This window comes from Urocitellus parryii, chromosome 6 (genome assembly GCF_045843805.1).
Source record: "Urocitellus parryii isolate mUroPar1 chromosome 6, mUroPar1.hap1, whole genome shotgun sequence".
NCBI lineage: Eukaryota > Metazoa > Chordata > Mammalia > Rodentia > Sciuridae > Urocitellus > Urocitellus parryii.
This window is the reverse complement of record NC_135536.1, coordinates 121053049-121076849: the sequence shown is the minus strand read 5'-3', so window position 1 is coordinate 121076849 and position 23801 is coordinate 121053049. Positions and strand designations below refer to the sequence as shown.

At 43.1% G+C, this 23801-nt stretch overlaps 1 protein-coding gene across 3 annotated transcripts in view; it reads right to left on the bottom strand.

Moving 5' to 3' along the window:
* The window catches only part of Tbc1d2b (TBC1 domain family member 2B), a 70825-nt gene extending 48476 nt beyond the window's left edge, over nucleotides 1-22349 (bottom strand). For all 3 annotated transcript variants that reach the window (XM_026400525.2, XM_077799816.1, XM_077799817.1), the window contains exons 1-2: nucleotides 21993-22349; nucleotides 3762-3915 (exon numbers count right to left, since the gene is read on the bottom strand). In XM_026400525.2, the coding sequence (XP_026256310.1) occupies nucleotides 3762-3915; nucleotides 21993-22349 (511 nt within the window). The remainder of the gene's footprint in view (nucleotides 1-3761; nucleotides 3916-21992) is intronic.
* Between the last annotated feature and the right edge of the window lie 1452 nt (nucleotides 22350-23801).

Below are 23801 nucleotides of genomic sequence, written 5' to 3'. Positions count from 1 at the left end.
CTGGGGATTGAATCCAAGGGCGCTTAACCTCAGAGCCACATCCCCAGCCCTTTTTTATTTTTTGTTTTGAGACAGGGTCTCACTAAGTTGCTTACAGCCTTGCTGACTGAAGTCTGACTTCAAACCTGTGATCCTCCTGCCTCAGCCTCTTGAGCCACTGGCATGCGCCACCATCCGGCTAGACACGTTTTATAATGAGCTATTTGGATTCTGGCTACCCCATTCTCAACAGTTATGAAAGCGGGTAGACCACTGTTCCTTTCAAGGATTAGTTTGAAACTATCCATCCAAACATGGAAGACAATGGTGAATGGTGTTTGAGGTGTGAAACACTTTTGAGAGGTCAGGCTGCAAAAGGGAAGGAAGATAAAAAAGATGAAGCAACTACAAAGTCATCTCACTTTCTCATACTTGATTGACATAAAGCTGAAAATTCAACCACATAGGTAATTGTCCCTTACTCTGAAAACATAAATTCTAAAAAAACCAATAAGGTAGGCCATTATGTGACAGTGTCAGCTCACTATCAAATACTCATTCCAGCTCTTACTTAGACCTTGATTTTGAGGGTGGTCAGGCACTAAAACACTGGGCTCCTCAGACTCCCTTCCAGCCATGTGACACAGTTCTAGCTAATGAGGCATAAGCTTAAATTTTCTGGTAAAGCTATTACCCTTTTTGATATAGGTGCCACCACCAGGAGTAGGAAGCCTGAGTAGGAGAGCTAGTATACTTTAAAGATGAAGAACACAGAGTTAGAAATAGCCTGGTCTTCTCAATGGTACTAGTGAGTTACTATTCCAGCCATGGACAGTCTATCATATTGAGACAAATAAATCCCTATCTCTAAGTCCTTGTGAGTCAAGTTTCTATTAATGCAGCTGAATGAAATTTAACAATTTTCCCATTTATCCATTCGAAATTATACCACCACACGTATGCATGAGTGTGTGAGTGTGTGTGTGTGTGTGTGTGTGTGTAAATCTTTACTTAGTAATTGGTTCCTTAGTTAGTCCTCAAGGAAAAACTATGAAGAAGGATGGACAAACTCCACCCCACAGGCAAGGTTTGCATTCTGGTACTGGAAGGAAAGTGACTTACTCAGAATATGGCTACCAGTTATTATCAGAACCACATCCTCAAGCCAGGCCCACAGGGCTTCTTCCACTAGATCAGATCGCCTTCCAAGATACTCAACTGGCTATCCATGGAAAGTGCAAATTCTCCCTATCTTCCCCCTTAGGTGCTAGAAGAGTCCTGATGGGTAACACCCAATAGACTACAAATAAAAGTGTTCTGAACAACAGGCTGACTAGGAGATAAGAGCAGGAAAATTGTTTTTTCATGTAAACCAGAGTTACAAAGATCATTCATAAGTTCTAGCTAGTTAACATAGTTATGCTATGTTGAAGAGATCACTATGAGCAAAGTGTCAGGGCATTACAGGGCACTGCCACATAATAAACTATTTCTTATCCAGTTCTTCTCTCTGATGATGAAGAAGCTAAAATACAGCCTTTTCTTCTTAACTTCCTTCTTTTGGTTTTTTTTCACTTCCTCAATAACTAAAGTCTTGAAAATGGCCCAGTGGCTTAAAGTTTTATTATTTGTTCTTAGAAGCTATCTGAAAATTGGTAGGAGTCTAAAGTTACCTGTCATTTCTACACATACACCTTCAAAGGCACTCTATTGTACTTTATCAGACAAAGTCCAAAATTCCAAGGACAGCTATCAAGGCTCTCCCAGGTCTGGGAGGGGTGGGGGGTATTGGGTGTGCCCCAGGCTTGGCTCACTGATCCCTGCAGCCACACTCACCTGCAATTCCATGGAGGCCCTATGTTCCAGCTTTCTTGCCATGTCTCCCTTCCTCTATTTATCTGGTTTAATCATGGTCTTCACATCCTCAGAGAAGCCTCCAGTTACCCTGAAGTTATGTTCAATCCATGCATGGGCCCAGGGTTCCCTGCTCTCCGCTTCCCCACACTAATCTCTCACTTTTCTTTACATGACCACCATGCTAGACTAGAAACATCAGGAGAGGGGAGACCAGGCCCGTCACAGGTGCCTACTTTGCTGAATAAATAAATAAATGTCAAATAGCACAAACTCTAAATTCCCACTCCTACAGTTCCCAAAACAAACAAAGGGAACTCAGAGATGGGCTTCAGAGGTTTTCTCTGGCTCCCTAGCTTCAGCATTTGGGCTTGAAAGAAGGCAGAATAGGTGTTATAAAGAGACTAGGACTAGGTGCTACCTCCTTTCAGTGTAACATCTCTGAGTCTTTGCTAGAGAGAAGCATTTTATGTCCCCAGAGTAAATGAACAGAGACATATTGAGTTCTTTCTGTGCCAAAGGCATGAGCCATGATCACAAGGGCTGCCAGTTCCCCTACAGGGTCTCCAAGTGTCCCAAGTCACTTGGGAACTGAATTATAGAGCTTCTTTCCATGGAAACATGAAAACAGTAGCTTTTTAAACACTTAACCTTTAGTGAGTAGACTCCTGAACTAAATAGAGAGGGGCATAAACTTGAACATGAAGGCATCACTTCATTTCCTGGTGTAGTCAGAGTGCTAAAACATGCATGAAAACAATGTGTTTCTCAGGAAAACACATCCAGAGGTACACAGTGTAGTAACTTCTCAATGACCAGAAGGTTAGCCTGCTGACACTGTGACTAGCAAAATCAAGGCTTGCAAATTTGGAGAACTGTTAAAGTCTGAGAAGGCATTTGTTTCTGGAACAAATAGTTGCACATGAACTAACACCACAGGGAACTTGAATGTAGACCTACGTTCTGCAACTCAGAAGGATCTTTGGATTTATGAAGTATGAACCATGTTTCTTTATAAAGTTAGAGCCAAGCCTGACTGGCTTAAGTTTTACTGTACACTCCTTTGTGTCCTTCAAAACTGCTAGTATGATAGCCTGGCTTTTATAGGCCTCATGTGAAGGTTCAGGATCCTGTTTTTTTCTGGGCCTACTCTTCTCCCTACAAGATAAGAGGGGGCCATAGAAACAGTCCCACTAGTACAGTTTTTGTTGGGAGCAGGGAAGGTGGGAAGATGAGATGGACAGCAAACAACTGTCCCATTCTCTCTAAAGGGCTCAAGATAGCCTAAAGTCATGAGAAGACCATGGGGTTTTTAATTTATGATATTCAAATATAAAAGTATATTACCTCTACATTACAAATGGTCAGGAATTATTTTGAGTTATAAAAATGCTATGAATCTGCCAGGTGTACAAAAAGTATAAATTCAATATAAAATAAAATCAATGTCTGAGAGTTAAATTCTTCTTAAGAAATACTAGAAAACTGCAAATGGAATGCTCTGAGAATACCTTCCCAGTATATACAAACTGTGAACACTAGTGAATCTGCCCATGTATGAACATGTGGGCCTGAGTACTTCATTTCATGTATAGTAGGGAACAGGCTGGCCCTGATGTCAGAACTGAGGGTTTACTCTTTGGCATCTGCAACTTCAGCTATGCACATGTTGGCCTCTGCCCCATCATGGGCAACATGCTTGGCACTGGCCTTGCCTGGCTCCAAGTTATCATTACCTTGAATTTGACTCCATACCTGGAAGCACTCAGTAACTATGACATGCTGCCCATTCAAAGGGATCAGCATTGTGATTTTTCACTCTGTATTCATCTTGCTAACTTATATTCCTCTGTATTCTTTGCTAACTTGACTTACTGTACAAACAGCTATAACCAAAGAACTGACAAGTCCCTCCGTTTATGCCTTACCTGTGTTATCTCTGGCTACAAGACCCTTGGGGAAATCTCCAGGAACTGGAGAAGTGCTGCTGTCCCATTTCACCATGTCCAGGCTGTTGCAATATTCCCATCTTTTCTGCTGAAGCTCCTGTAACCAGTAAGTCATGAGTTGACGATTAGGAGCCTAGAAAGAAGAAAGGGAAATAATGTGTTACAGCTACCAATAAGATGAAGAGTTTTAAAAAAGTCTGTCTCTTAAAGGTGTATTAAGAATTGTAATGCATAAATAAATAAATAAATAAAAATAAAAAAGCCTGTTGAGTACAGACTGTGCACCTTGCCATATGAAAGAATGAGGTAAGAAGAGAGCAAAGACATTTCAGTTACAAGACTGCTAGCTTTTGTTTTGGTGAAGCAAATAGTTCTAACAAAGATTTTAATGCAATATTTTTTTAAAAAAAATTCTAATGTTAGGGAATGATACACTATAACACAGTCCTCAAAGAGTTTTAGGAAGGGGCTGGGATTGTGGCTCAGTGGCAGAGTGTTTGCCTCGAACATATAAGGCACTGTGTTTGATCCTCAGCACCACATAAAAATAGATAAATAAAGGTATTGTATCCATCTACAACTAAAAAATTATTTAAAAAAAAAAAGAGTTTTAGGAAGAATTAACAACCCTGCTTCTCTTTCACTGTGATCACCTAAAAATTCTATCTCAAGAAATCAAATTTTATATAGATATGGGTGGTATCCTTGCCAAATCACATCAAATAATGACATTTAAATTCTGCCAGCATCTGAAAGAGTAAATTACAAATTAAACTAGATAAAACTACAAATTAAAAACTAGATAGCACACCTACCAGTGTGATTAATATTTTAAAAAGCTGACAATACCAAGCACTAACAAGGGCATGGAGTAACTAGAACTTTCAAAAACTGCTAGTAGGGATCTAAAATGGGGCAAATACATTAGCAAACAGTTTGACAGCTTGTTATAAAGTTAAACATGCCCTTACCAAGTGACCTGCAATCCCCTCCTACATATACACCCAAGAGGAATAAAACATTCACATAAAACACTCATATGTGAACGTTTATAGAGGTTTTATTCATAATCACCAAAAATCCCAAACAACCTAAAATGTGCTTCATCTGGCCAGTGGAAAAACAGACTGAAAATCCATATAAGAGAATACTACCCAGCAGTAAAAAGGAGGGAACCACCGATACACACAACATGCAAAAAATATGAAATGCACATTGCTGAGTGAAAGAAGCCAGACCCCAAAGTCTACATACTGTATGACTTCATCTTTGTGATGTCTTAAAATGGCAAAATTACAAGTACAGGAAACAAATCTGGGCTTTCCAGAGGTGGGAGTGGTGATGAGGCACCAGCAGAGAATTCAGGGTGATGGACCCCTCCCACATCAGGAGTGTTGTATAGACATGACTCCAAGCACTGGTCCAAACCCACAGAACTGTAGACCACTAAGAGTGAATCTCATTTGCAACGTAAGTATGTTTTCAAAAAGTCAACTAAGAGACAGAAGAACCCAAAATGATGAACCTAGTTATAAATAAGCAAACTAGATGGAAGGTGTGGGTCACAGGTCTCCAAGCTGCCCCGGGCAAAGGAGCCCCAAGAAGAAAGGCTGCACGGCCTGACCTCATCAACACTGGCATCCAGTGGTGAACAAATATCAGGTGTAGTGGTACCTAGATCAAGGCAATGCAGAGACCTCCTCTGCAGGACTAATAGCAAGTAACAGATCTAGGACCAAACTGCTTCTGTCTGTAATCACAGGATAACCTCTGGGCACTACTGGCTAAAACCTGGGGTCTTTTTAGTAATGTCTGCATACCTGGCTGAAGGCAGAAAAAAAAAAATCTACTCTAGAATCTCTGGGTATGTATGGAAAATTCTTCCAACTCTCAGCCAAGCTCTCATTTCACTCACTCATTCAATCAATATCTACTGAGCACCTGTCAAGTAGTTGGAATGGAGCTCAGCCTAAGAAAAAGCAAGCAAGTCAGTCGTTCCCATGATATGCTGAGTGCTAGGAGTGGGCAGTGGGTAAGGTGGGACTGGCCTACCTATAGAATACTGAGGAGGGACACCTGGCACCTGCAGGTTCGAAAACTTCAAAGTAGCAGCTTAATGTCTATCTTCTCCAATAAACATCAACTCAAAAATGTCTCCATTTCTGTTACATCTAGCCCAGTGCCAGACACACAGTATAATACTTGCTTATTGAATAAATAAGTAAAGGGATAAATGAACAAGTCAGGAGGTAATATAGGAGCCTGTTCTTAAAGAGGAAGCAGGCAGAAGCCAGAAGGACCACGGAACAAGAAGAGTTCCAGGAGGGGAGAAGAGTATCTGCAAAGGCCAAGGCTACACAGAGTGATGTGGGGAGCAGAGCAGGAGGCCTCCACCCACCCCAGGGACGAGCAGGCCTTCCTAGGGCACAGGGACTCCACAGGAAATGGCAAGGATAGACAATACCACCACTGCTGAAGATGGTGGGGGCAGGGGACAGGCTTGGGTAGAGAAAGGAACTTAGCTCAGACCCAGAAGCAATAAGATCACATGGGAGACCACAAACAGCCACCTGGAACAGGATATATGGCAGGGGCTGGGCGTGGCCCTGGGATGGGCAAAGAGAATTCAATCATCCCCACAGGAGGGGACCGGGAGACACTATGGTATCCAAAATCGGAGCCCAAGCCCCCCTAGTTCTCCTCCCTCCTTCCACAGGCCAAGGAAGGGAAGTGACTTGTTCAAGTCACTCAGTGAAGTCAACAACAGAATCAGCACTGAGACTCCCCCCGCCCCATCTGCTAATTTAATCCTCAGCTCAGAGGCAGGTATAAGTTTGGAAGAGGGGGCTGTGCTCTGGCCATCCTACCAGTTCCCCTGCCCCAGCCCTTCCAGGCCTGTCCTGGGGAAAAGACCAGGGCAAGGTGGACCTTCTGCTCTAGCCAGGAGGCGCCAGGCACTTGCTCTACTTCCCCTCCTCCAGCCTGCACATGCTTCTGTGTTTCTACTTGTGCTCGGGTGCACAATATGCTCAGAAAACTTGGCATAAACCCACTGGGTGAATCCCTTACCAACTCTCTAGCTATCTCTTGCAAGTAGGCATCATGAAAATCTGCTTTTTAATAAGAAAAAAAATTTTTTCCCCTTTCAATATGAGTATTAAATCTAACTGGGAACAATTAGTAACCTCTTAGTCATCTTTCACTGATTTCCGAGTGCGTGCGCGCGCACACACACACACACACACACACACACACACACACACCCTTTTAGATCACACACCTTCAATATCTGACATATGAGCCAGGCATGGTAGCACACACCTGTAATCCCAGCAACTAGGGAGGCGGAAGCAGGAAGACTGTGAGTTCAAACCCAGCCTCAACAACTTAAAAAGGCCCAGAGCAACTCAGTGAGACCCTTGCTCCTAATAAAATATAAAAATGGGCGGGGGATGTGGCTTGGTGGTTGTGTCCCTGGGTTCAATCCTTGGTACAAAAAAAAAAAAAAAAAAAAAAAATCTGACATATGATGCTGCAGATATCTAGTCAAAGAGGTGGGCAGAACTACACTGAGATTGATTTTTAACCAGACCTTTCAAATTACTACAAATCCCTAGAAGAACCCTAACTTCAGGCTTCAATAAGCTAGTGAAAGGCTGCTAGGGGCGGACTGCTGGCTCTGGGTGTCCTATTTGGGAGGCGGAAGAAGCTCCCAAAGGACCTTCCTTTAGGGAGCTGAAACCAAAGACAGAAACATACACAAGTCGTAAGACAAGGAATGAGAAAAAACAAAACACAGCAAAACGAACAGAAATTAGAAAGCTTCTGTGTTTTCCCTTCAGTATCTTTCTAAAAGAGGAACTGACTGCAATTTGGCCTTGCTTAGTCCTGATTTTAGATGTGTCATCACAAACTAGTCTCTCCCTGGTTTAGATTGCCCTGTTGTGCACATGTCACCTAATGAAATATTTTGGATACACTAAATTAAATAAAATACATATTAACATTAATTTTTCCAGTTAATGTGGCAATTTGAAAATCTGAAAGTATATATGCAGCTCTCATTGTATTTTTTATTGAACAATAGTGATCTCCATCATGATGGCAAATGTTAAAATACCAGTTCAAATATGGCACCAATCCCAATATAAGATACCAAGCCAAACATCTTGGAAAGCCTTTCTAGATATCTCTTACACAGATGAATGAATGTCCCAAAGGATGGAGAGGGCAGACAAGGACTGGGTATCACGTGACACCCCAGCTGTTCCCACAGGCCTTTCTCCCCAGGCCTCCAGAAGCCTGCTCAAGTTTGGGTGAGTCAGGCCCTGGCCACCTGTCCCTTCTCTTGGACCCAAGGATCTCCCTGTCCTCCAACCCCAGCTAGCTCTCAATGTAGTCCTCAGAAAAATATCACAATAAAGTCGTTTGATTACAAGTTAGTTCATTTCAGCACACACTCATTCAGGGACCACTCTCAGTAGGAGATGTGTTGGGGGGAGGGTGAGAGCAATCCAGCAGCATCATGCACAGGGAGTCGGCTACATTACCTAGCCACACTCTCCACAAACCACCACTTTACCTAAGCTTGTTTATTCCCTGGCAAAGAATCTTCACCTATCAAAACTCAGTACAATTTTAGGAGCTGTAATACACTCATCTTAGTTGACCCACAATCTCATTCCTAGAAATCTGTATAAAATGATCCAAAAGGAGAAACAGGGAAAATGCCATGTACATAGAATGTTTGTTCATTCACCTCACAAATGTTTATTTGAGCCTAGCTTAGATCAAGTTCAGCAGTTGGCACTAGGGACACAGAACTGGATGAGACCTGTTCAGTTCCTGACACTGAGAGGCTCCCAGTGAGAAAACAATAATGAATAATGAGAAACATGTTCACAAATATAACAATATTAAATGCTCAGATAAATAATTAAGAAATCCTTGTGCATTATATGACCTCATCAAATATACAGTCAAACCAGACACAGTGGCACATTCCTATAATCCCAGTGGCTCAGGAGGCTGAGGCAGGAGGACTGCAAGTTCAAAACCATCTTCAGCAACTTAGTGAGGACCTCAGCAACTTAGGGAGACCCTGTTTGAAAATAAAAAATAAAAAGGGCTGGGATGTGGCTCAGTGGTTAAGTGCTCCTGGGTTCAATCCCCAGTACTAAAAAAGAAAAAATAATGATGGGTGATGTGCTACCAAATAATTAAGCATATTACAAAGCCATAATAATTAGAGTGGTATTATCAACAAATCAAAATATAGGATTAATAGATAAAGAATATTTTAGGTAACATTTCCAATGACACCACTGGGGTAAGTAATAATTATTAAATAATGGTATTAGGACAACTGGGCAAACATTCAGAAAGAGAGAACATTATCAGGAATTATGTCCTATGTTAGAAACCTGTCATAATAGAAAATGTACTCAAATTTGATTCAAATATGTAATAAATCAATGAATAAAAACCACTAGATGAATGAATTAATGAACTAAATAAATTGATGAACTGAATAAAAACCATTAATGAACTAAATAAATTGAAGCGGGGCTGGGGATGTGGCTCAAGCGGTAGCGTGCTTGCCTGGCATGCGTGCGGCCCGGGTTCGATCCCCAGCACCACATACAAACAAAAGATGTTGTGTCCACCGAAAACTACAAAATAAATATTAAAATTCTCTCTATCTCTCAAAAAAAAATATATATATATATAAATAAATTGAAGAAAATGGCTATATAATTTGTTTCTCTTTCCACCTCCTGCAATAACAGTTGCTTAGATTTTCATCACATTGTAAGGAAATGAAGGATGGTCTTACTTTAAGTGGCAGAGGAGAAATTCACAGTGGAAAGTTTTAGCAGAGATCTTTAGAACAGCTAACACTGAAATACCATCAGCAGTCATGGGATTCCCACTCAGAAGATGAACACCACTTGCACCGCAGCACGGTGCGTAAGAAAAACAAACTACTCTTTTCAGGATTGAGCCCCAAATCCAAAGCTGGCAGGGCAGATACTTCAAACCATAAGCCACCAGCTGCTTCTCCCATGGGCAGCCCTAGGCTGCTGGCTCCGGGCTGAGAAGCATGAGGAGTCAGATTTTCACAGGGCTGATACTTCTCCCCAGCAACACAGAAGAAACTGCTGTCCTCACATTTCTATTTTCTTGGAACGGAAAGACCTTTCTAAACCCTCAAAGAAAGCAAGCAAAGAAAACATTTGTGTGTCTAAAAACACCATAAATGAAATTAAAGGACAATAACAGAGTAAAAGACAACACAACGTCCAAGTCCCTGAGCACAGAGTGGAATTCCATATCGCCACAGCTTTGCAGGGGCTCCTGGCTCTGCCTGGATCAAGAGAAGTCCTGCTTGCTGGTAAGCAACTATTCATCTCTGTATTTTAAAATATACATTTCAGACTTTTATTTCAAATAATAACCTACATTTGCTATGAAGAATTTGGAAAACAAAGAAACTATAACATAAACATAACCACATCTCCAGAAGTAACCTCTACCAAAACTTTGGTGTGCTTTGTTCCACCCATAAATATCTTTCTACCCATAAATATCTACACCAATTTTCTCAATAAAATTCGAATAATATAGACTTTTCCATGATCTATACTTGCATATTAATAACATTATAAGACACTGTTCAGTAACAATTACTGTGTGCCAATACTAAGCTTTCATTTTACACATACTGTCATTTAACCCTCGTAACGATCTCTGAAATAGTATCCTCTACTTGCCCACAGACCCCTGAGCCTGACTGCCTGGCTTCAAATCCCAGCTCTGCCACTTGCTAGTTGTGTGAGGCAAGGTACTTAAACCTGACCTCAGATTCCTCACTGGTAAGACAGAAATAATGAGAATGTAGTCCATGGTGTTGTTATGAGGATTAAGAGAGCTAACGTGGGTTAAACTCAGAAGAATGCTTGGCACACAACAAGTACTCGTTAAGTATCAACCACCCTCTTATCGCTCTTTCCCAAGATCTTACAGTCAGCTGCACAGTCGAAATCCAAACCAGGTCTGCAGTGTTTGCTACCAGGGAGAAGGATGAGAGTGTGTGTCTAAAACAAAATCCATTCTCAACACTTCATCAGGAATCACAAGTTCCTCTATGTTTTTTCTCAAAAAACTTAAATGCTAACAGCCTCAACCAATGGCAAGGCTTAAGTTTGTTAGTTTGGGGGCAAAGACAACTCCCATACCAGAGGCTGTGCCTCCGTCAGTGCAGAAGTTCCTCTGAATTAAGAAGTTCCATCAGAATTAGTGGGGTCAGTGTGGTATCTCTGAGATGGAGAGAGCAAAGGCCATAAGGTGCTTCCACTGGCAGCTGTTAGCCACAATTCTACTCTAAGGACACATTTAAAAATAGACTGCAGCAAGCAATAACAAGGCCATACAAGAAGGGAGAGCAAGAGTGCTCCAGCACAGTAGACTCCCCAGGACTCCTGTGCATGAGCACTCCTTGTCAGTGTCCCACACTCATAGCCCCTGGCACTGTCCTGATCCTCCTACTCCTGGGCCTCTGCAATAGCATCCTAACTGTTGACTAACAGTTGATATCTGTTGACATCAACAGTTGATAACAGTTGATAACTGTTGTTATCAACAGTTTTGTTGACAACAAAGAAGTCTTATAGTCCCATACTTAAAGCCCAATGCTAAGCACTTTGGCTTAGTAATGGAGCCTATGCCAACCCACACTCCATAGAACCATGACCTTTTTCCCACATGGCAGGCACTCACATGAGCAGGCAAAACCCTGCTCCCACTGCACCAACTCACATCTAGCAAACTGCTGCTTGCCCCTCAAAACCCAATTGGAACACCCCAATTATGAAGCCATCAGTGTCCCTTATAGAACCAATTACTTATTCCTCCAACATTTTATATATGATGCCACCTCAGTCATCCACTTAGGAGGATAAACTCTGGGTTCCTCCCCAAAGCGTCAAGCCCCACCATGTTTTTAAGCCAGGAGAACAGCATAAGCAGCAGTCATGACAGGCCACAGAAAGGAGAACACACACACTCATACAGGAGGGTTAAGTCTGCCTAGCTCAAAGGGAGCAATGCCAACTGCGTGGATAATTTTACTCACTGGTATTTCTAAAAAGGATACAATGGCTGCTCATAATGAAGGAATTCCTGTTTTGAAACTTGAGGAAGGGGCTGGGGATGTGGCTCAAGCAGTAGTGCGCTCGCCTGGCATGCGTGTGGCCCGGGTTCGATCCTCAGCACCATATACCAACAAAGATGTTGTGTCCGCCGAGAACTAAAAAATAAATATTAAAAAATTCTCTCTCTCTCCTCTCTCACTCTCTCTTTAAAAAAATGGACCTGTTTCTTTCTCTTCCTCTTTCCCTGCTCCTCCTTAATCTCTCTCTTAAAAAAAAAAAAAAAAAAAGAAACTTGAGGAAGGATATCTGGATTTATAAGAAATGTCTAAGGTACTTCTTCCATAAACAATTAAAAAAAAAAAAGTTTATAACTCAGGAGCAGTGGCACACACCTGTAATCCTGGCAACTCCAGAGGTTGACGCAGGAAGATCCCAAAATTCAAGGTCAGCCTCAGGAACTTAGCAAAGCCCTAAACAACTTATTGAGACCCTGTCTCAAAATAAAAAATAAAGAGAGCTGAGGATGTATGTAACTCAGTGGTTAGTGGTTAAGCACCCATGGGTTTAATCCCCAATACCAAAAAAAAAAAAAAGTGTTAAGTATATTGTATGCAGCCTGATAATACAAAATTCAGATGGAAAAACAGACTACAACCCCAGATCTGATAAATAACTTTAGGTTCCAAATTTTCTTTGAATGTTTCAAAATCACGAGGCTGGAAACAATCTCAAGGGATCTGGCTCAGCACCAATGGAAAAAAAATGTATTTCTTCCCTTGGAAGATTTTGAAATCTTCTGTTTCAGCTCGGCAGCAGACACCAAGAAGGCAAATAATACTGGATCTTCTACTCTTTGGAAGACAGAATATAATTTCACAAACCTCCATTCCTCTAGTGGACAGAATAAATTCTCATTTTGTATCTTTTTAAATTAACACCCTATATTTTATTAAAATAATATCCTGAATTCTAACCTAACTGCTTTTCAAAAATTGAGCAAAACCCATGCCCCAAGTCAATTTCCCTGCACACTGAGTCCTGTGATAACTGTTCCCTGAGAAGATGCCATACTTCTGCCCACTCTGGGAGGTACCTTCTGGGGAGTTGTGTCAGCTCTAATACTCAAGCAGCCCCCTTTAAAAAGCAAACACCTGGAGAAAAAAGCCATTTTTAAAAAATATTTTTAGTTGTAGATGGATACAATATTTAATTCATTTTTATGTGCTGCTGAGGATCAAACCCAGTGCCTCACACGTGCTAGGCAAGTGCTCCACCACTGAGCTACAACCTCAGCCCCAAAAGCCGTTTCTTAAGCCTATCTTCAGCTAATACTTTTTTTTTTTAAGCTCTTAACCATTTAGAGATGAGAAACCATGAGTAATGGACTAGAAGACAGCCTACAACCGAACAAAGAAAAACAAATGTGAGCTCACAGGAAAGGGGGGCAGTAAAGACAACTGTGCCCAGGCTGCCCACCAGGGATGGGCATGGACTTTGGCAGGATAAGGGCAAGGACAAGGCCCTGGTCAGCCCTTCCCTACAGGAAACGTGGTAGCCTGTTAAAATGCTTTCTGTTTCAGAGAGAAAGGGAGCACAAGGCCTCCAAGTGACCACAGGGCTACATTCCTATGGCTCCTTATCAGCTCTGCCATTGCACAATACTGGAGGGTCAGGGTTTTATGAGCTCAGGACAAAAACTCTTGCAGCCACAACTAGTGGCCTACTGAACAGCTCTGCTCCACTTCTGCTTGCTCCACACATGCAACACTGCATTACTCTGTTTTCATGTTTTTTAACTTAAAACTAAGACAAAAGAATGACTTACTATGAAGTTTTAGGAGGTGGGGTGGGGAAGGGCAGATTGAAGGTTACACCCATCAGAGGCTCTGGGGCAGCAGAGTCTGGTAGCAGAAACCTGCCTACCTTTTCACTGAACTGAAGGTGTGTGGGGGAGCAATGCTGATTTCTAACGTCTTTTAAGAGAGAGTTAGTGTCAGGGGAGCGTCAAATGGTTCTCCTACATCATTTGGTCACCCATGGGCTTTGGGTGAAAACTGGGGACACAGTACTTACCAACTGTTTGATGGTGGCATTCATTATAATTCACTTAAGAAACATTCAAATATGCCAAACAATCACTATTTCCTTCCAGAAGCTTCCTTCTAAATACCCATGCAGAAGCCCCAGCACAGGAATCAGGCACCTCAGAGTCAATAGAAAATTGTGCCCCATGGGCTGGGGATGTGGCTCAAGTGGTAGTGCGCTCTCCTGGCATGCATGCAGCTCGGGTTCGATCCTCAGAACCACATACAAACAAAGATGTTGTAGCCGCCGATAACTAAAAAATAAATATTAAAAAAAAATTGTGTCCCAAACCATTGATCTGGAGAACAGATACTGAGTATGCAAAGAAGATCTGCAGCTACAAACCACAGACTGCTCCCTTAAGGATAAAGGGTTCACACTTCACTGGTCTCCACCCACACAGTTTAGTTATTTCTAGTCCACTTAGAAAGCTACCATCACACAGGGTCAAAGAGAACCACCATTCAGGATCCAGAGAAGAGTAGTTTCTCAAGGAGGGGGCCATAGAGGGCTGTAGCAGAAGAGCTGGGATGCTGGGTGAGAACACAGATTCCCAAGGCTCACCCTGGCCTACCAGCCACAATCTATAGGACAGGAACTCCACATTCTGCATTTTTAACACCATCCTAGAGACTTATTTTTCAAGCTTAATTTGAGAGCTATAATTCTGAGATGTTCTTTTCAAAGGACAGAAATAAAAATGTAATATCAGCATGCTACCTCTGGGACAGCATCCATGAGATAGCTGAGTAAACTGTAAAGCTTAAAAAACTGGTTCCCTTCCAAGGTTGGCGTGTATGCTCCAGCTGATCACCAGGGACCTGCTTTCTCTGGTGAACATCCCACCCCAAAGAGATGAGCCAGGGAATCCTCACTAAGGTTTCCTATCAGGCAGGTCCACTTATGCCATTCATTTCCAATCTTCATGTAACTAAACTTCTTAAATCTATGACCCAATATAAACTAATCAGATACATGACTTGTATATAATAACTAAAAACAGAATAACCTAACTTCCTACTAACAGACTAAGATACATATATGAAGCAAGTATTATCAAACTGCTGGGTTCATGTGCTGGGTTTAGTGTCAGGGTTGTCACTAACTAGCTGTGGGCCTCAGTTTCCTCACTGTATCATGCAGGGGGAGGGTAGGCTGATCTCTGAGGTCCTTTCCAGTTCTGACTTTGGGATAATGACCCTCAAAGCAAAAACAACAAAAGACTTCCTCCAGCTCAGAGTCACTTAATGATAATGCCCTCCTGACACCTAGAATAGGTAAAGGACAAACTCCCTAAGGACAGAGGCAATGCTTGAATCCTGCTGGATGCTCTTCAGAGGCTTGCTCTATAAGGCCTGTGGGGTGAATGGCTGGTTGGCTGCATCACATTAAGAAACCTGGGCCACTTTCTCTGTAAGCAGTCACACTGAACATCAGAGAGCTGGAAAGGGAAATGAAAACTGGGCTTGCTGCCTAGAAATAATTCCCATAATCCAAGATCAACATCCCTGATAACACTCGCCTGCCCACCTCCAGTTATCCAACACTCATCAGGACAAAGTCCTGCCTGGGGGCAGTCTGCTTAAGGAAGGTTGCTCCTTCTAGTGGACTGGCCCAGGGAAAAGGCAGAAGGGGAAAAACCCAAAGGATCCAAACTCCCAAACCCTCCTTTCCCACCAGATTCCAGTTCCCCCACACAACAAATCTCTGCAGAAATTAAGCAAATGGCAAGCCTACAAACTCATTTAAAGATGCTGATTCTCATCTTACTGGGAACACATCTTGCTGACCCAAGAGGAACTAAGTCTGTGTGTGAGCAGCTCCACAATTATTCCAAAACCTACCAGCTTCCCTACCCCAACTTCTCAAGGGAGTTTTTCTCGATAAAATCAGTCACAAAGATATCTCCAATTCCACAGCGCTCACAGAAATTATTATATAAACCACAGACTCCTAGCCCTAAGCCATATACAAATTAATATTTTACATAAGAGATGTCCCCGCTCCCCCTCATTTATTATGGAGAGAAACCAGACCTCTCCCAGAACCTAAAAAAAAAAAAAAAGCAGTTACTTGATATTTGCTTCCTGATGCTGAATACTAACAAACATGGTCTCTCTACAAAGATTTTTTCAAAGCTCTTACAATTCTTCAATTATATCAGGTGCTAAGCTATTTAAAATTTTTTTTAACACTAGATTTTTAAATCAATGGGAAATTTTCACTACTGAATCTGCAGCAAGATAACATTTGCTAAATAGATGAAGGTTGAAAACCTCCCTTTGACCATGAAATGAGAGTACATAACCCACCTCACACCCACACCCACTCTCTCCAAGAAGACTTGAGGGCTCAAAGTACTCATTTAGCCAACAAACATATTCTGAGAAGCTAATATGTGCCTGACATCCCTCTAAGCATTAAAGAAAGACACAGAAGAGAACTACACAGAGAAAAAAATGTCTCCCTTATGGAGTTTATGCTCCAAGGACACAACATCAGATGCTCAGAGAAAGGATTACACCATATCAAGGAGCAAAACCATCCTGAATCTTTGGTCAGTTCAGGGTTTCCTGTACTACCTACTGAGCAACTGCTTACTAGATGATCATGAAAACCACAGTCTCTTCAACGGACATCTCAGCTTCCGGTCTCTCAAAAGGCTTCATGCATACAAGTGCCCAGGGTCTTCACTGAAGTAACTACCCTGGGTAGAGGATTTATAAAACGCCAGCTGGAAGCATCACCACTCCCCAGTTCACTTTTCTATATTGCATTTACCCTATGAAAGCAAACAAAACCCAGCTGAGAACTAGTCTGATAGGATTTAGAGAAATGTTATTCAAATATCATTAAGCTCCCACTATAAAATCTTTCCCAATCAGAATCAAAAGTTCCCAATCAAAACTCCTTTCCTGCCGGGTACAGTGGCACACGCCTGTGATCTCAGGGCTTGGGAGGCTAAGGCAAGAGGATCCACAAGTTCAAAGCCAGTTTCAGCAAAAATTGAGGCACTAAGCAACTCAGCAAGACCCTGTCTCTAGATAAAATACAAAATAGGGCTGGGGATAAGGCTCAGTGGTCAAGTGTCCCTAAGTTCAATCCCTGATACAAAAAAACAAAACAAAACAAAAAAAAAACCCTCCTTTCCTTCCTACTGAGAGTCATACAACAGAAGGGTTCATCTCTTCTTTTCATGGTGGAGGTTATTTTTTATATTCTGTTCAACTGGAGACGGGAAGGTTACAACCCAGTAGCTAATGCATAAAGGCATGTGACCAAGGAGACTTGTCCATCTCCTCAGAAACCTCAATGATGTAAGAGTTAGTACTCTTCTACCCTGAATGCATTTGACCACTCCCTCCATTTCTCAAGAAATATTTATCTCTAAAAGGAAGGAAATTGGCAACGTGCACATTAGCAAAGCAAGTGGGCCATGAGAAAAGTCGGTGAAGGCAGCCATCAGGAATACTCAGGAAAGGAAGAGGGGGCACTAATTCTATTCATGAAGGTCCAGCAGAGGGGGACAGGACCCAGCCACACAAGCCCTCCAGAGCCAGCCTCACAGACCTCAGCATCTGTGAGACTAAGAAACAAAGGTGTTTAAGAAGCAACTATTGGACATAAATTCAACTTTGCATTTATCTTCTTTTAAACCTGCTTGTCAGAGCATAACATAAAAACGCATGAACCCTAGTAGGCAAGAAATTCTCCTACAGTGCCTGGTGAGGGCCCTCTTCCTGGTAGTAGAAGGTCTTATTTTATTGCTGTGTCCTCAGAGGTGGAGAAAGAGATCATTTCTCTGGGTTGTCTTTTCAAGGGCACTAATCCCATTCATGAAGGCTCCACCTTCATTACCTAATTACCTCTGAATACCATCTCCCTACCAATACCCACCTCCAATACTATCATATTGAGTTGGGGCTTCAACATAAGAATTTTGAGGAAAACACATACAGTTCACAAGAACAGCTACTTTTTTGCCAGTATTGTTTTGGTAACTGAGAGTACAAACAGCAGTTCTCAGGGAGCTTACTGTCTGGTGGGCAGGAAACAGGGTAGAGACCACCCTGTAATAATGACTGTGTGAGAAGCAAAGAGAGATGGAAAACCATGTGATATCAGGAACATGATACTGTGTTTGCTTTTAAGGAACTTACTAATTGGGAAGCCATGACAAAAAGCCATGAAAAGTTTAGTCCCCGCAATTTAAGAATTTAAATAATGCTTCAAGACCCCCGAGCAACTGCCCTAGCACAGAATAGCTTACCAGAACTGTTTAGCAAGGAAGGCTGGTTCACCACATCTATTTTGTACTGAACACATTATGATTACTCAAGCTAACAAATGTTTGTCATTAAACTGAAAGAAGTTTCAACACCAGAGAATGTGCATCCTTCCCACAAAAGTGGGTTAAGAATAGGGATGCATAGCTGTTCAGTTACGTGACATGAAAACCAACACATGCCCACATGAGCACAAATGTTACGAGAAAGGGGACAGATGCTAGTCTGAAGATTTTCCTTGCTCTAGAGACAGCAAAGATTAGAAGAAGAGGGTTGTTCAAATTTTACCTTCATTCTCACATGCTCTCCTGCCCCTAAGTGCCTGCTTACTCCACACCTATCCCTGTGCCACCAATCCTAGTAAAGCTTGTTAAGAAGCCTCCAGCACATCTACACATTCACCCAACACCCCCCCCACACACACGCACCCTGCAATCAGGAAATGTCAGCTTCTGGCAGACCCTTAACAGCAACCAAGGGTTCACTAAAAGGAACAATACATCCTGGTAAAGACATTCTTGGTGGGCAGTAAAATGTTCTTAGTACTTGCTTACTGCATAAAAAGGAAAGACATCAAATTTAGGAAAGGGAAAACCACACACCTTATCTAATCCAAATCCAAAAGCAGATATCTAACCCAATACCAAAAATGATATCAAAGCCAAAAGCAGGAGGTTTGTCAGATAATACAATTAGATACTGGACATTTGTACTCTCCCTTTTCTCAGAGCCCCTACTTAATCTTGCTTCATAATCTCAAGCAAATCACATTCCCTTTCGAGCCTCCTTTCCCTCATCAGTAAAACGGCACTGGACCAGATCCCTGAGTTTAGGAATAGTGACATTTATCAAGAAATTCCAATATCAGCTTTCATTAAGCCTCAAGCAATAAAACATCTCAGAAAAGCCCAACAAAGCTACAGCTTCTCCAGAAAAGACTGAAAACACTTTAAAATAAGAAACATATGGGCTTGGATTATAGCACAGTGGTAGAGCATTTGTCTAGCAAGCATGAGGTCCTGGGTTCGATCCCAGTACTGGAAAAGAAGAAGAAGAAGAAAGAACTTACAATGAGCAAACTGCTGGGTTTTCTTCTCTATTTCATCCATCAGAAGAAATTATATCTGTGCAATTATATGCAGCTAGCTGAAGTTCATTTAAGGCTAACTGCTCACTAACCTACGATGCTCTTTAGAAATCACAGTCTTCCTGGTAGCTGGGCAGCCCTAACATGAAGCACTAATGCTTGAGGAAATCAGTTCTTATATCAGTTCAGGTGAAAAGGATAATAAATTGCTATTTTTCACTTTTACCACCATAAAATTTTTACTCCTACAGCTCAAAAAGAATTACTATACACTGAAGTTCACCTTTCTCAAAACACACTCTAACTCTAAAACCCTACATCTCAACTGTTGCTTTCTTTTGGAAAGCCTTGCCTATTTCCAATTCCATCATTTTTTATCAAATAAGCACTTGGCCTCAGGTATTCTGTCCAATTCTGTGACTAATTTTACATATAAAATATTCATGCATGAATATTCATGAAGTCAGTAAATTTCATGAATGAATTTCAGGTGGGTCAGTAGTCCACATTAAAATGTATTTTCCTTTTTTAAACAAATAGTCTGAACATAGAAAAAAATGAACAGAACAACATAGCAAACACTGGTGTACTTACCAACCAGTCTGAGAAATAAAACACTGTAAAGCAACAATGGAAGCCTCAGGACATCCATCCCCAACCACATCTCCAGTCTTCCCATCAGAAGCAACCACCACACTGAATCCAGGGCACATTCATCACCCCCAGGTGGCTCTCCCTCTCCCTACACAGCCTATATCCTTATGATAGGTAGTACTGTTTCTTAATCTTCACATAAATAGTATCAATCTGTAACATATGTTCCTCAATTTATGTTTTATGAGTTATTCAAAAGGACACATGCAGCCTCTACTTCCTTTATGTTCGTTACTGCATAACATTCCAGTACATGAACTTTATGAATATACTACACATTTGGCCAAAAACACCATCTGATGTTTCATCTGGCTGCCAGATGGTAATTACTGTGTACCAGTTGTTTTCCATAACATTTTCCAAAATCCTCACAACCACCCAATGAGGAAGGTCAGATTCCCACTTGGCCAAAGCAGACACTAAGACAGAGAGGTGGCAAAACTTGTCCAACACATGTGAGCAGTGGACTCAAGCTGCAAGTTCAAGTTCATCCAAGCCTGAGACCTGATTCTGTAGTCCCACTTAGGCAGACACCATTATTTAGATTTTAATGAAAAAAAAAAACTGATAGAAGACTCAAACGTATCTGAGAAAATCTGAAACAGGCCACTCAGTTTTATTTTTTAACAATTCCACCAGAAATTTATCTGACACAGGGACAGTCCACGTGTACACTGAGGACAAGCCTCTACCTTTGGCAAAAGTTCCTATGAACTTGCTGGGCCATTCCCAAGTTTATATACTCTCTTAAGTTAACCCCAAGTTGAACTGCAATTCTGGTTGACTTCCTTTGGAGAAAAAGGCTGTCTGCTACCACTCAGAGATGGGAGAGACTAACCCAAAAGACTATGGGAATCAGATGATGCTTGAATTGGCAAAAGCTGAGTTGTCAAAGCTCTAAGAACGACTTCAGGGAGCAACTCCAGCTGCTGCTGGTTCTAGTGTTCTCAGGGAACGGTCCTGTGCTCACAGGCCAGGGTGCTTGCCCACTCTGCTCTCCATTTGGCTGGCTTTGAGTGAGCTGCTTTTGAAAGAGCCCAGCCCTGCTGCTCTGGAGAAAGCCCAGCTTGCAATACGGAAGAGAAGCCAGAAAGAGGAGTGAGGGTGGAGACTCAAAGGAAGCAGGCAGGGAGCAAGGCCCTAAGACAGGCAGCCCAGGTCTAGGCCAGGGCCTAGGAGATGATAGAGTCTGGCCTTCTAAGGATTCCCAAGGACAGGGAAGGCCACCCAGCACCAAGATTCCTGACTACTGCCACGCCTCTACACTCAGTCTCTAGTGAAGATTAAGGAAGCCTCCAAAGAGCAAGGCATGAAGCAACCCCCTCCCACCTCTCCCAAGCCAAGCAAGAAAACAGGCTGTGCTACTTACTAGCTAAGTGAACTTGGCTGGAGCATCCCCGCCCACTCTGAAGGGGACTGTGGTGGGGCCATCTCTGGCTCTGTCCACCGCAGCACTAAATGCACTAACATTGAGTGTAAGTCATTTAATCCCCCCCCATACACACGCGCGCGCGCGCGCGCACACACACACACAAAATAAGGTAAATACTACTACTATCCGCACTTCCAGAGAAGCAGCTAAGCACACAGCGGTTAAAGGATAAGTTATAAAGAAGTCCCTGGAGATGAAAGCCTACCATTCTGGGAGGGATGGTCGGAGTAGAGGGACAAGGAGGAGGACCGATGAAAGATACAGGAAGACACAATGGATCAAAGTTCTGAGGAAGGAAGAAGGGACTGAGTAGCCCCAGCTCCACTAGCCTAAACTCAGGTTAAGGGCAAGATTAGGAAGGAGGGTGGAATCGAGGAGAAGTGGGGAAAGGAAGGCGACTAGAGAAGGATGGGAAGAGGCCTTTGGGGAAGAAAGGTGGCAGGGAAAGTCATCAGACTGAACTGAGGGAGCCGACTGAGAAGTGAGGCGGCCGCCGGGCGCGCGCAGTCCCACCTTGAGCACAGTGACGGCTCCCGCACTGTGCACCTGGAAGTGCGCGGGCGGCTCAGCGCCTGGCTCAGCCGCCTCGTCGGGGCCCTGGTAGCTGAAGCAGGCGTCGGCGATGTCCAGGTGGCCCAGAGGCAGCGCGTCCTGCGGGCTCTTAAAGTAATAGAGGTAGCAGCGACGCGCGTCGAACACGAACCAGCGGCTGCGGTAGCCGCGCAGCGGGCCCTTGCCCGACAGCTTCTGCAGGTAGCCGCACAGCCGCGCCGGCTCCCGCCCGGCCCCCACCACAGCCTCCGCGGTGGCCCCGGGCGCCGCGCCCTCGCCGCCGCCACCTTCCTCTGCCCGGGTCCCGGCCCCCGGCATCACCCGCAGCGCGCCCACCGTCGGCGCCCGAGCCCCCGCGCCAACGCGCCGCCACCGCCACTGCGCCCCCTCCCCGCCGCCGCCGCCGCTCCCTCCGCACGACCCGGGCGCGCAGAGAAGTCTGGGACTTGTAGTCCCGCCTCCGCCCGCCGCTGCCCCCGCAGGGCGGCGGAGGCCAGGTCCCAGCCCGACCCCGAGTTGGGGCGGCTTTCACGCAACGTGGGAGTCCAAGTCTTCGCCCTGCCTGGGTGAAGCAACGTTTGTTTCTTTATGGGAGCATGTGTTCCACTGGAGGATGCATTTCTCAAGAACCACCTCAAAACAGTATTGCACTCTATGTAAATTATACCTCCATATAAAAGTTGGTTTTTAAATGGAATTTTTAAACTCTGCCCTGCAGGAGTCACAGGCTTAATGTTGTGAAAAATAAAAAAGCTTGTTGCCTGCTACTGAGTGGGTGCTCCATAAATATTTGTAGAGTTCTTGAATGAAAGCCAAAGCATATCCTTCCTCTCTGTATCTCAGTTCGTTCATTGAATTTAACAAATATTTATTGAGTGCCTTCTATGTGCCAGGTAAGGTTTCAAGCACTGGCGGTATAGCCATGACAAGCCAATCATTTCCCAGCCATCATGGGGATTATAGTCTGGTACAGGAGGAAGATAATATACACATTTTTAAAAAAAAAGCAGATACGCATAATAAATGTTATGTTGAACAAATGGTTTGATGACATTTAAATTATGATTGCTACTTAAAACACCACTGGACTGGGATGTAGCTCAGTGGTAGAGCACTTGTTTAACTTACAGCAGGCCCTGGGTTCTGTTCCCAGCACCACCAAACAAAAATCAAAGAAACCTTACCAGTACTTTCTGCATTAATTCATTTGAACTCTCAAAACAACCTCAAGAGGCAAAAAGTATTGTTTTGTAATAAAGCAAAGCAAAGGTATGGATGAATTTGGGAAGGAGAGTTGCGGCAAGTTACCTCCATAGGTTAAGCTGGGGAGGCAGGTCTGAGGATGGGACACTTAGTGGCAACATAAATGATGCTGATGTGAGGGAACAAGGCAACCAGAGAAGAGGGGAAAACATTCCAGACAGAGGGAACTGTTAGTACAAAAGTTCACTTTATTCAAAGAGAGAAGGAAGTACATTTGTGAGAAGGTCAAATCAAATGTCTCCCCTTCACAGTTTTGCATGTTTTACCCAGACACACTAAAAGATGGTGGAAATCTGAGCTTCCTGAGATGGACAAGGACATCAAACAACTGCCTAATTGGAACAGATAGATAGGAAGAGCAGGCACTGGAGCCTCCCCCAAGCCAGCCATTTGCAGGCCCTGTATCTGCTGCCGTGTGAACATCCCTTTCTGACACTTGTCAGAGATCTGGCTGGCCGGCCAGAGAGGGTGCTCACCACCTAAGCTTCCTGAGGCTCTCTTTGAGCA